Source organism: Trypanosoma conorhini (assembly GCF_003719485.1).
Source record: "Trypanosoma conorhini strain 025E chromosome Unknown Tco_14.4_contig_00085, whole genome shotgun sequence".
Lineage (NCBI taxonomy): Eukaryota > Euglenozoa > Kinetoplastea > Trypanosomatida > Trypanosomatidae > Trypanosoma > Trypanosoma conorhini.
Window position 1 is genome coordinate 30,581 of NW_021704173.1, and position 12,719 is coordinate 43,299.

Genomic DNA, 12,719 nt, shown 5'->3' on the forward strand with positions numbered 1-12,719 from the left:
CCAAGCAAAAATAAAGGTGAGGGGCGGGGAACGTAAAGCGCTGACGTGCTATTCAAGTAGAGGAGGAGGCATGCAACGCGAGATAGTCAAGTGGCTTCAGTCGCTTGACCTCTCGTATCAGGTTCGACACCCGCAGCAGGACCTCTCGAACGGCTTCACACTTGCCGAGATTGCCAGTCGTTACGACCGACGCATTGAGATGCACAGCTACGTGCCTGGGTGCTCCACCGATTGCAAGCGACGCAATTGGAAGGTGCTGCTGCGGGAACTGAAGCGGCTTGGGTGCACCAGCGTGACGGCAGAGATGGCGGAGGCAACCATTCAGGGGAAGCCAAACGTGGCCGCGTTGGTGCTGGACTATTTCTATGAGTTCTTCTGCAATCGACCGGCGCCCACGCGTTTGACGGAGACGAGAGAAAAGAACAGAATGTCACTTCTAAACGTAATAGACGCCGCGCGTGTCGCGAGAACGCATGCGGTGCTGACGGCGCCGAAGTCAAAACTGATGCCTCTGCGAGCCATGGAAAACGATGAAATTGCGCTTGGTAAAGGGATACAGCAGCCCGGGTTTGCGCGGCCGACGGCGGCGTCACTCTTACATGTGGCCAATCGTGATGCACGGAATGCGGTGCTTGTTGCCGCGGTTCCTGCGGATGAGCTGCGGATTCAGAAGCGGAATGAGAACTTGTTGGACGAGCACAACATGCTCCATAAGGCGTACAGGTACGCGGAACCCCAACGCTTTGCCCCTGTAAAGCACAAACTGCTTGCGGCGGCAGGGAAAAAAATCGGAAAGGGAGGAACAAGCACCAAAGGGGGGGCCCAGTGGGACCATGGAATTTCCGCAGAACGAGTGTCTGTGGTGGAGGTGAATATGTTGAACAAGCGACTTCTTGGTGCGCTGCAGCTGCGGGAGTCTTCCGACAACAACAAGACAGCCGACTCCGCTGAGGAATCGCGGGATATGGCTGTTAGAAAACTACTCGATGCATGCGGCAATAATCTTCGTTTAGGATTATCAAAGATGCTGGGCATGACACTAGAGTCCAACGGTTTCATGGATTTCCTCGAAGAACTCAACACTGGGAGTGAGGAGCAAGACGCTTTGAGCTTCTTTGCGGGTCATCGTGAGGAGATGCCTTTTGCGGCCGTTACTGCGTGTTGGTCGACGTTGTTAAACTCAAGCACTGGCATTGCATCGACGTTGTGCATGCGTCCAACGGAATACATGTATATTTTACGGGCCTTGCACTTCATATTTGCTGCCGACACGGCACAGACTCCACTGCTGCACGTATCGGCCTCGCCGGAAATGCACACATCGCAGAAGGAAGGCTCCGATGCAGGCCCCACGTTGACGCGTGACATGCGCTCCTTCAGAAGCAACATGAACGTGCCGGACGCCTTGCACCCAGTGGCAGAAGACACGGATGCACCGCAGCAGTTTCTATTATCAAATGAGCGGGTTTACAATGTTGCATCGGCGTTTTCGTGGCTTTGCAGCATTGGAGAGGCCATAAATGCCGTCTCGCCACAGTTGGCGTGCTCAGTATTGATGAAATACTTTGTTCCCGCCGCTGCTCGATTTTTTGCTGCGTCAAGTGCGGCGATTGTAGAGGCGCTGGCACGCGTTGTTGTGGCGCACGTCTACGGCGATGGCTCTACGCGCGAGAAGAGGAGCTCCACAACAACTCCAGACGAAGCCAGGAAACCACAGCAGCAGCAGCAGCAGCCGTCGCCGTCAGAGAAACTTGAGTGGAACGCCGCGCTGCAATTGACGACGCTTCTAGCGGGCCCTCTAAAGACGGCCTTTGTTGGGTGCGACGACTCCACGAATTTTTGCAGCTCCGCGTCGAAAGACGCGCAATACAAGCTATTTTTGTTTCATGTGCTGCGTCTCGCGCGGGTTCCGCAGAACGCGAATGACTTCAACGGTGGCGAGCCAGCAGCGGCAGCCTCAGCGGCTCAGTATGACACGGCAATAACGTTGAAGGCGTCGGTGGCTTGCGTGTCCCCCGCTGCCTCCCCCTCCACACCCGTGGAGTTGTGTGCGGGTGGGGTTTTTGCCTCTCTTGGGTCCTCCTCCATGCGGCAGCGCGCGATTGGGTTGGCGATGCTGATACAATTTCTCGCGTGGGACCGATGGGATTTGGCCATCGATCCACTGCTGCTTGTCATGAAGGATGTAAAGCAACGGGGTGCCACTGGGGCTTTTCTTCAGCGTGCCGCGGAGACGTGGGAAATTCGAGTATTACTTTTGGAGCTTCTCACTATTACCTTCCGCAAGGTCTTGTACGTTTTTGCGGAGGCGGCCGAGAAGACGGGCGATGCGGAGTTGATGGCGCCAGACTCCACTACTGCGGAGAGGCAGCCGTCCGTGGCGTCTGTCATTAAAGAGAAAATTGACCTCGCAGACCTGGAGGAGGCGACTGTGCTGTGCCTAGAAATCTTCTTTGAGGCACCCTTGCTGCAACGACAATTGGCGCTTCAGATTGTGGGTGCTCGACTTCTTCCCGATGAGCAGACTAATGTCGCCGCCATGTGGTTGCGTGGACTGTTCATATTTTCCGTGGAACAGTTGGAGTTCCTGCTGCGACCACACGAGGAGGAACCGCTCCGTCTGCGGGATCCCACGTTAGCCACCCAGCATCGCGTGCATGGCGGCTCCCCAAGGTTTCACGGGGCCATCACAAGCGAATTGGATGAGGAAAAAGAAGCCGGCGTCCTGTCTTCGCCGCTGCACCAGTCGCGGTCTGCAGAGTCGGCCAAGGAGGCCGTCTCTTCCGTGCGTGTTTTGCTCGGTCGTGTGGAGCCCGCCTACGTTGTCTCTCCGCTCAACCAATCGTGGGACACGTTCAGCGTTGTGCAGGCCACGCTCATGTTTGAAGATATTTTGACCACCGCCCAAGTCTTTTCTGTCGTCCTGGCCGCGATTTTGAGCCCCCAACGACGTGAGGCGCAACGCCTGAGGCTGCTGCAGAACCTTCGCGCCGTCGGCAGTTCCGCAGTTCCCGCGACAACGTCCCCGACACAGCAGGTCGGCGTCGACGGAAAGATGTCCCCTGCAGCAGGCGACGAGGGGGAGGAGGCTGCGGAGCCGGCGTTGAACGTCACGTTAAAAGGCCTGGTAGTGAGTTACGGCCAGAAGAGCGCCGTGGATGGAGAGGTGGAGAGGGGAGTGGAGGTGGCTCGGGACGGTGGTGCTGGAACGCCTGCGGCGAAGGAGTCCAACGCGACGGACGCCGTGGCAATGGAGACGCGGGGTGACGCCACAGATGGGACGACGAGGGAGGTGGCAGAGAAGGGAGGACCAGGAGAAAAGGAAGGCGGAGACCCAGCGGCGCTTCTGGAAAGTCATGAAAAGGCATTTTGGTTCTCTGTCTTGCGGCTGTTACGGGCCCAGTTGGAGGAGTGCCTAGCGAAGGAGCCGCCGGTTGAGGAGCAACAAAAGAAAAGGAAGCTGATGACGGCCTCAACACCGAATAAGGAACTCTCGTTCTCTGTCTGCCGCGTCGCGAAGACCGAATCTCCAGCGCGACTGAAGGAGCTGGCAACGGGTGTACTTCTCACCCTGTACCACCGCTATGGTGGCGCTGCAGCTGAGACGATGTCGAAAGAGACGTGCCTGCACGAGGCATGCCAGTGGCTGGCTGAAATTTAGAGACGGTTGCATGCGGACGACGCCTAACCACACACACACACATGTACACGTATAGCTGGCTGTTATCGTGCGGTTGTATATATATATATATATTGCTCTCCTTCATGTTATTTTCCCTTTTCTTCCGATGCATGTACAAATTACTACAAGTGCTGGAGACGAGGGGCAGCACTGACATCCACTACTAAAGGAGCAAATATATATATATATATATATATATATTTATTTTTTTGTTTTTCTGCCCACGTTGAAATGGCAGGGGCAATGAGGCCTTCCTCGTTACTTGCTGTGTGTTTTGCTTTAAACACTGGAACAAACGGGTCCTCTTTGCGTTCCTTCCTTCTTGGATTGAGTTGGATGGTGAAATAAATTTTAGCGAGACTGAGCGAGAAAGAGCTGCAACCGAAAAAAAAAAGGAAACGGCGCAAACGTTGGCGTCACTAACACACAAACACACACACAAGGAATACCGGCTTAGGACAAAGAAGGGTTTTGGAGGACGAGAAAGTCAAGAATAACGCCGTGCAGGGAGGATAAGAAGGAAGAAGCAGGGGGAAAAATTAACCTCTTCGTGGTACGAGAGGTGATTGGCCGAACATGAGACGTTCTGTGGGTTGTGGGGTCCGCGTCCCGCTTGTATGTGCATGTCTTTTGACGCTCACCTTTGCGGTGACGCAGGTACACGCCCTAACGATAGGCTGCGAGAGGGTGTGGACAGGGCCCAGCGCCCAGAACGATGTGGCGACATGTCTCTCCAATAGACAACGCATAGGAGACTACTGGAAGTATTACGTTTACCCCGGCTTTGCGGCACTTTTCTTTGTGCTTTTGCTCATTGTTTTTCCAATTTGCTACTTCGTCTGTATCTGCAATGGGGCATGCTGCCGAACTTGCTGCTTTCCCACGAGCGCGGCACAGCATTATAATGGTCCTTGTTGCTTGTACATTTCCGCCTTTGTTGCCATCCTTTGGGGCGCCGGAGCCACGGTGGCCATTATCATGGGTGCCCATACCATGCACTCCGGCACAAGGACTGCCATCGACAACTTCAGGCACAAATCTGCGCTTTACTATAATGATACGGCGAACCAGGTTGTCCAGTATTTGGTGGTGGATGGCGTCATTGCGCCCTCCATTTCTGACAACATCCACGTCGTTTTTGACGTCTACAACCGACTGATCACCGACCTTGACGACTTTGATAGAAAATACCTGAAGTACTTGGATGACGCCGCCATTGTCTCGTACTGCCTTGGTTGGATGCCGTTTGTTTTGTTGCTCTTTACCATGATCTTTGGCTTGTGTCGCATCGCACGCTGCGTCCCGGCGTGTTTTTCATGCATTTATTATATTGTGGGACTCGTCTTTGCGCTGTTGGCTGTCGTCTTTCTCGTCGCGGCGTATTTTAGCAGTGCGTTTACCGGTGAGGTGGATCGGCAGGTGGCGCGGGAGCCCGGCATCCTGCAGTGGTACGCCGTGCCGTACTTTGCGACGCACTTCAAAGCCCAACTGGAGAGCCTTGACGAAAACATTGCCGACGTCGTCGCGGCGTGCGTGGCGAGTGCCTGCGCTTCGATCAACAGCTACTGCGATGACCAGCCAGCCTTTTCCACGACGAAGCCCTTCTTTTGCTCTGCCGCCGTAACCTGCACCACGTTTAAGGAGTTGGTGCAGGCGGTGTCGACGGTGCTGGTGAAGCAGCCCGGGTTCTGCACGCCATACCCGGACGATTCCCCAGACGACACCACCTGCACCATCGCCTTCTGTGCGACGAATTGCCTTGGCGGGGCGGAGGGGTCGGACATTGCCGCGGCCCGCAGTGCCAGCGTTGAGGTTATGCAAAATGTGCAAACCTCCAAGAATGCGACAATTGCGAGGAATTTGGTGACCCCAATGCAGGACCCTGACATGATCGCCGACACGTTGTTGTGGTCGACGGAAACTTTTCCAGAAATTCGCGAGGGATTCTGGATGGCTGGAACGGGGTACTTCCTCTCCATCTTTGTATTCGCGCTTGGCATCTACACGATGCTGCGCGGCAGAGTTGTCTGGGGCGAGTACGTGGAAAGACGCAAAGAACTCTGAGGGGAAAGTGCGCACGAAAGCACGTGGACCACATATATATATATATATATGAGCAGGATAGAGTGAGGAAAGGAAGGACACCGTCCGAGGCTGTCGCTTCTTCTCACCGTGACTGAATTCTCACAGGTTTTGGGGAGAGACGGTACTTTGTTGTGTGGCGCACGTCTTTTTTTTTAAAAAAAAGCCTTCTGCGCGTTTGCCTTAACGCTCTGCAGCCTCACCAGAAGTTCGAAAGCAACAACGGCACGAAGTAAGGAAAGCGACTCCTCCTCCGCACGAAAATGTTAGCGTTGAGAGCCGGCCACAATTCGAGGGAGCAAATATGTGCTTTTTTTTCTGCCGTGTTTGTGCGTGTGTGTGCGTGTCTGGGGGTTACCGTCGGCAGGGTACTCATGCTGCGCCTGCCCGAGAAACCAACAGCACGGCGAAAAGGAAAAGGAAAAGGAAAAAACAAAAACAAAAAAAAATTGCGGAAAATATCTTTCAGTGAAGCTAATTTTTTTATCACACCGGTTTGTGAAGTTACCAACGAGAGGGTGATGGAAGGAGCGGGGCGGGGAGAAAAGACGGTAACGAGGGAAAGCAATGAAGAATGTGCCGAGCGAAGACAAAGAGGAAAGAACAACACCAACAACAAGAAAGAAGGGCGGGTAAGAGCGGAGTGGGAAGTGTGGGGTATTGTGGCGCGGTCTGCAGGTCGCCGCCGTTAAGGAATGACTGTGTGGGCAGGGATAAAGTAGTGTCTTGAATGGAGTAGGCGTTCAACACTGTTGGGTATGTGAAGCAGAGAATATTATGATGTTTTTGTTTTTGTTTTTTTCAGTGAGTGCTTGCTTGTGTGCGTGCGTGTATGTGTGCAATCGCAGTGGCGTTGGGGCCAGAGTGTGAGGCCACCAGCTGTCATATATATATATATATATATGTATATATATGTATATATTTCCTTATTTATTCTTCTTGATGACTAACTGACCTTTAGCCTTTTCTCTCCTCCGAATTTTGGTAAGTTTTTTGTTTGTTTGTCGTTGCTGCCTCTGCCGCATGATCCCGACTATTCTTTCTGTCTCCGCTGTTGCAATGTGTGCACACGCCCCGTTGGCTTCTGCGGCTGTAAGAGGCAAGTATGTAAGCCCATTTGGCATTGTATTCGTTTCCCCACTTTTTGTGTGTGTCTGTATGTGTTTTACCCTTCAGCCATAGTTTCATATATCTGTCGAGGTTCCATGCATGCATATATGTAAATTCTGGTGATTGTGGCTTCTATGCGTGTCACATCTCTTTTTGTTTTCTGCCGGACGTTTTCGTTGCTTTGTGTGCACGCATTTCCTAGTATTTTTATTGTCTTTTTTCCAGCCGCGCAGTGGGCGGCCCCCTGTCGTAGCGCCTGCTGAAGCTTTTTTTTTTTAGCTGGAGAGCGTTTTATAAGTTTCCCTTTATTTCTCTCCCTCTACTGGCTTTCTGTAGTTCTTTCTTTTGTTTTGGCCGCGATTCGGTCGTGAGGTGCAAAGGCAGCGTTGAATGGACTTTGACGACCCTTCCAGCTCTGACGAGAGCAGCGTTAGGGCTCCCTCGCCGGTGCCGGCCGCCAACGGGCCGCCGCCGCCGCATTTGCGGCCGGACGTGGCCGCCCTTCCCGGGCCGAGGGGCCGCCGCAATGGCCATGAGGTTCAGTCCTTCGTCTTCGACGACGACGACGATGAGCATGACAGCGACGACGGCGATAGTAAAGAAGTCATGGGGCGCGCCCCGCAGCCTGCCGCGCATAACGCGTTGGAGGAGCCACTGCATCACCAACTTGTTGCTGCGGATGACGAGATGCGTCCCATGGCACGTCACGGGTGTGACGCGCTGGGGCGCGTGGGCCGCCTCGGCCGCCTCACAGAGGAGACAGACGTTCAGGATGGATTTGAGGAGGAGGACGAGTCGAAGGACATCGTGACGAGTGGCGCTGGAGTGCCGGTCTCCATTGAAGATGAGAGGGAGTGGGACAGTGTTCTCGGGCCCATGGCATTGGTTGACACAACTCTACTGACTCGTTTTTACACGGGCTCAAGCACCACTTGTGAGGAGAGCGAAGTGGGGCTGGAGGAGTCCGTCAATGTTACCGAAACCATGGTGAAGGTCCTCTCACTCTTCTCCGCAATCCCTGCTGAACCGGGGGGCGACGCGGCGGGGGAACCGCGTCAAGTGGCTCTCGACACGCTGCATCGTCTGGCGTCACACATGCAAGACATGCAGCGCACTCTCACCGAGGCCGGGTTGACGATTGACAGCCAGCTTAAATTACAGTCCCAACAGAACAGCGACGGGGAAATTGAAGCCGACACGGCGACAGATCAGAGTGGAGTGGATCTTCGAAAAGTAGTTTGCCGTGGAGTGCATTCAGTACATGTAGACTCCGCATGCCGTTTGATGGGGGTGATTGATATTGATGCGTGTGCGGTGAGTCTCTCGGATGTGATTGCCTTCAGCAGCCTCCCGTTTTCGCAGTCAGAGCTCGTGGCAATTCTCAACTCCATCGTGCGGAAAGTCGGCGCTCTACATGACGCTGGACTTGTCCATGGCTGCCTTCACGGTGGCAATGTTCTTTGTTGCACCGACGACGGGCGAACAGCGCTGGCGGGAGCATGCGGCATTATGAGCAACCCGTTGCTTCCAGCCGACGCTTCATTTATTTCCCCGCGTCTCGCAAGCGCCCTTCAACCATTCGTACAACTTGTTTGGAACCGTAGTGAGCAGCTGCATGCCGAGACGCTTCCCTGGGCATCGGACCCGCTCTTTCACACCACCGTACTGGAGCGCTATGGGTGTACAGGAAAGTCCGAGTTGCGGGCGCAGGTGTCGGATGACATTTACGCGATTGGGATCCTGGCGGTCTCGTGCTTGCTCGGCGTACCCCCGTTTCACTCAGCCACGCTGAAGGAAGTTGTTGAAACGCTGGCGCCCTACTACCGTGATGCTCACGACGGCGGCGAAGCCATTTTGTTAGGCAACTTGCTCGCGAGCGACTACGCCTTGCAACGCTTTGGGATTGCAGGTTACACGGAGGAATTTGTCGCCACCGCCAAAGATTTCGTGGAAACCTGCCTGCGTGCCGCCTCCAGCCCCGCCGCAGCGGCACATGTCGTGACAAGTGATTTACTGACGCATTCCTTCTTTGCTGATATCAACGCTTCCGCAACCCCCACAAGGAACGATGGGGGAGTGTCGATGGATGAAAGCGAAATGGACGCGGCTGCGCTGGTGGATCGGACGGTGCACTGTCTGCTCTACCCCATTTTTACGGTCATGGAGTGCGTGGAGAAGGACTGCGGCTCCATACCGCTATTACCGCGTTTGCTGCGGAACTCCATTTTTGCAACTCGCTGGGAGGCCCTTCAGCGCTCCAAATTACATCCGCATGGGGATGAGGCGGCGTGTGGAAAGGACGCCGTCCGCGTCCTCTGGCCTTACTTGGCCTCCCGGGAGAACTCGTACTGGGATGAGAGCAATCTACACGAAAGCTCCAAAGCGGACAAGGAAGGCCAAAGCGAAGAGAATGCAGTAAGATCTCTCTTGTACCGCTCGTTAGTTCCTCCTTGTGTATCGGTTTCTCAGAAGACAGCAGATTGTCATGCGGCGACCTTGGCGAGTGTTGTAGCATCCAAAGGTGTGCGAATAGATACAGAGGCTCATGCGCTAGTCTTCAGTGGAAAAGCTGACGATCACCTTGTGCTTTATAGAGATGAGCTACCGACAGAGTATAGCTCGTCTGTGGACACGCTTATTCTTCAAGAGTTAGAAGACTGCGTTGTACAGATTTTGCTGAGTTTTCGTTTTGTGGTTCTCTTAAATCTGCGTCGCTGCAAACTTTTTCTCGGGCCATGCTACTACCTCTACTGCGAAAATGTATCAGACTGTGCCCCTGTCGTCGTGGCAAGCGCCCATGTGCTACTTCGCGACGTCACTGTCGTTGAGTTCCACTGCGGCGGATGTCCATCTCCGCGCAACTACGAAGATGTGCCGATATCCAGCGATGTAGTCTTTCTACCGTACACAGTGGCATACGCTGGGTTAACTGCAGATTTCGCGGCAGTTTCGCTCCCGCAGGAACATGTCTCCGTCATGGCGCCTAGGGTGGAAATTACCGACTCGGCACCGTCTGCTTCACGAAAATTCAAACTATGCAACCCGCTGCGTGGCGGGTTTGACTACCCCTACTCGCATGCGTTGACAGCTTTTGGGACTCGTCTCCTTCATGAAAATGACTGTATCAGTGACATGTTTTTGTTTTTCTCGGAGGTTGCAGGAAAAGCTGTTCGCATAGCACAGATTCACGGTGGTCATGACGCCGCCTTGGGGGATCTGGCGGCCGCTGCTCCCGCGCTGTCCTCACGTCCCTCGTTGCGGCACTCCCAGGACGAGGGTAGCGTGGGAGCTGAGGCGAGTGGCACCGCCGCAGAGGGGAACAATTCCAACTGTCCTATCATATTTATCATGGATTTTGTCGGGGATTGCATCATAGAAGACTGTTCCCACTGTACCGTTTTTATTGTGGGTTCCTCAGAAAGCGTCTCCGTGCGGCACTGCTCGGAGTTGCGTCTTTTCCTTATGGCGAAGGAAGTCTTGTTTGAGTACTGCAATCACGTGGAGGCTCACTTGTTCGTGACGGAGTACCTCCTTGTGGATCACTGCTATCAGATGGATCTGTCTCCGCTGGTGTTGGAGGCGCCGCGTCTGGAGGAAGTTATTGCGTCCATCGTTGACGGCTGCACCGACGAGGCCCTTCACCAACGGCTTGAGAAGGCGCTGCGGCAGAAGGATGAGCGTGCGCTGAACGTCCTTCGACGCTTCGAGGCCGGCGCCAACGAGATTGACATGGAGGAGTGCGTGGACGTGCGCATAAGCAGTCGCAGCGAGGAGGTGATCCTGGTGGACTTTGTGCCCACCGGTGCACAGCTCTCAAAGTTTTTCTACGAGGCCTCCCACGCGTCAAGCCGTGGGAAGCATTGGGTCATGGTGCCGTTTTTGGAGAAGACGTGGGCGCGAGGGGAGGCGTCCACGCGTGGTCGTGGGATACCGCCTGTGCGTCTCCACGACCTCGTCAATGCGTCCATTCTTCGTCTTCCTGGAAGCCTGAACCTGCGTGCGGCTGGGGACGAAGCCTCCCCGTTGGTGGATGTCATTCTGGAACGTTTCTCGCTTGGGGTGGTGCACCTCACCGAGGCGATCCGGACACTCATTATTCGTAGGTGCACGGGCCCCCTAGACATCGTTGTCTGCGCTGCGACTCGTGTCATTATGGAATCCTGCGAGCAGGTTACTCTTCAAACTGCCTGCGGCGCTTTTACTGCCAGGAATTGTCAGGCGTGTCACATCGCACTACACGTAAACACCCCGCCACAGTATGAAAACTGTACATTTATGCAGGCATCGACGCTGAACATCACCTCGAAAGACTTTGAGGGTTACTTGACACGTGCCGGTGTGGAGTTGGATTTGAACCTCTTTGATAACCCCGCGGTGCGGTCCTCGGACGATGAATGGGAGGTGCTCTCTCCTGACAAACTGTTGGAGAGCAATTCCGTCGATTCGGTGGAAATGGCACGCTTTGTACTACACAGCCCAGTGACCCTTGTTCCGCCGCTGCCAGCCACGTGCCTGGGAGTCGAAGATGCGTCGTTCATTGACGTCTTGGAGGACCGCGTCAACCACGAGAAGGCGACAAGGCCGTGCTATGGCGAGAGCATCGTTGCGGCCTTGTCATTTCTCTCAAGCCGTCAGGCGGCACAGGTTTCAGCAGCAGCGGCGGCGGCGGCGGCGTCGAAAAGTGTGCCACGAGAGGAGCTGCGTTTCGCCCGCTCCCTCTCTCCGCTTCCCCCAATGCTGGGGACAGGGCAGGCGCAGGAGCGGCACGTTGCTCCGCCGGTTGAGCGCGGGGTGGAGAATGCAAAGGAGGGGCCTACTGAGTACATGGAGGAGTCCTCAGCCCCTTCCGTCTCAAATCCGACGAGTGAGCTGCCCCAGTCCCCGGCGCACAGCCCGGAGGTCAGTGGGACGCACACAGTTCATCGGGACGACGAGCCTCGAAGCGGCGGGAGCAGCAGCAGCGGCAGCAGTGGGAGCGAGGCCAACAACGTGCCCATGGACGACGACGCCCACATCGACGATGAAACGGCGGAGGTTGTGGGGACTGTAGTTGCCGCTCCTCACGATGGCCACGCTGCCGACGGCGACGGTGACGGTGACGGTGACGACGACGACGACGACCCTGCCACGGTTCGAAAATTGGGTGAGACGCGTGCACGCAGAGGGGATGCTGAGCCTCAATTCCCTACCGAAGCAAAGGGGGTGAGTTGTGACGCCTCTTCGCCTCCAGAAACCCTTGCAGACGGTCGATTAAGTGGTGACGAGGAGGAAAGCGCCTTGGACCTCGTGACGTACCGCTCTTTCCCTGGGGAGGTGTCCATCGTCGACGATCGCATGAGTGCGACCGATCCTGCGGCGACGACGCCGCGTCGCGAGGGAGGCGAGAGCGCGGGCGAGAGATCCCCTGCGGCAGTGCCCCCCGCACACGGAAGTAAAGCCGCTGCGGCCGCACAGTTGGCGAACTCACCCCCGTGCCTGACATTGCCGGTGGAGGCCAAAGTGGACGAGGGCGGGAAAAGCGGCGGCGGCGACACGAACGCGAAGACCACGAGCACGCCGCAGCAGGCGTTGGTGGGGGATGCCACTTCAGTGCGGGGTTTCATTCTTGAGGTTCACCCCAGCGAAGAGGAGGCGGTGCGCGCCGCTCTCGCCATGGTGGCTGCCAGCCGCGACGCTGCCGCATCTGCACGACGGACAAGTGGCTCCTCCACGGAGGAGCTTCAACGGCGTGTGGCGGAGGCCTTAAGGCGACTTCAAAAGCTCTCCTCGTGAGCGTCCCGGTTGAGGTCATAGGTGCCACGCAGTAGAGTCTTCAAGGCAAAGGAACAAAAAAATGAAAATAAAC

General features: G+C 55.5%; 3 protein-coding genes across 3 annotated transcripts, besides 7 other annotated features; all 3 read left to right on the forward strand.

Annotated features, from left to right (window-relative positions):
• Positions 1 to 70: 70 nt before the first annotated feature.
• On the forward strand, positions 71 to 3,661 carry Tco025E_02237 (spermatogenesis-associated protein 4; the record flags this gene model as incomplete). Its single annotated transcript, XM_029369166.1, has 1 exon — positions 71 to 3,661. One exon carries the CDS (start codon positions 71 to 73, stop codon positions 3,659 to 3,661), a length of 3,591 nt encoding a protein of 1,196 aa, XP_029230715.1.
• A 76-nt stretch (positions 3,662 to 3,737) lies between these two features.
• Positions 3,738 to 3,754: a microsatellite.
• A 103-nt stretch (positions 3,755 to 3,857) lies between these two features.
• Positions 3,858 to 3,883: a microsatellite.
• Positions 3,884 to 4,104: 221 nt separating this feature from the next.
• Positions 4,105 to 4,123: a microsatellite.
• Positions 4,124 to 4,258: 135 nt separating this feature from the next.
• On the forward strand, positions 4,259 to 5,746 carry Tco025E_02238 (uncharacterized protein; the record flags this gene model as incomplete). The annotated part of the gene is made up of 1 exon (XM_029369167.1): positions 4,259 to 5,746. One exon carries the CDS (start codon positions 4,259 to 4,261, stop codon positions 5,744 to 5,746), a length of 1,488 nt encoding a protein of 495 aa, XP_029230716.1.
• Positions 5,747 to 5,778: 32 nt separating this feature from the next.
• Positions 5,779 to 5,796: a microsatellite.
• A 291-nt stretch (positions 5,797 to 6,087) lies between these two features.
• Positions 6,088 to 6,114: a microsatellite.
• A 59-nt stretch (positions 6,115 to 6,173) lies between these two features.
• Positions 6,174 to 6,213: a sequence feature (A-rich).
• Positions 6,214 to 6,648: 435 nt separating this feature from the next.
• Positions 6,649 to 6,686: a microsatellite.
• A 578-nt stretch (positions 6,687 to 7,264) lies between these two features.
• Tco025E_02239 (transferase) lies at positions 7,265 to 12,646 on the forward strand (the record flags this gene model as incomplete). The annotated part of the gene is made up of 1 exon (XM_029369168.1): positions 7,265 to 12,646. The coding sequence occupies one exon, from the start codon at positions 7,265 to 7,267 to the stop codon at positions 12,644 to 12,646; it is 5,382 nt and encodes a 1,793-aa protein (XP_029230717.1).
• Positions 12,647 to 12,719: the final 73 nt, after the last annotated feature.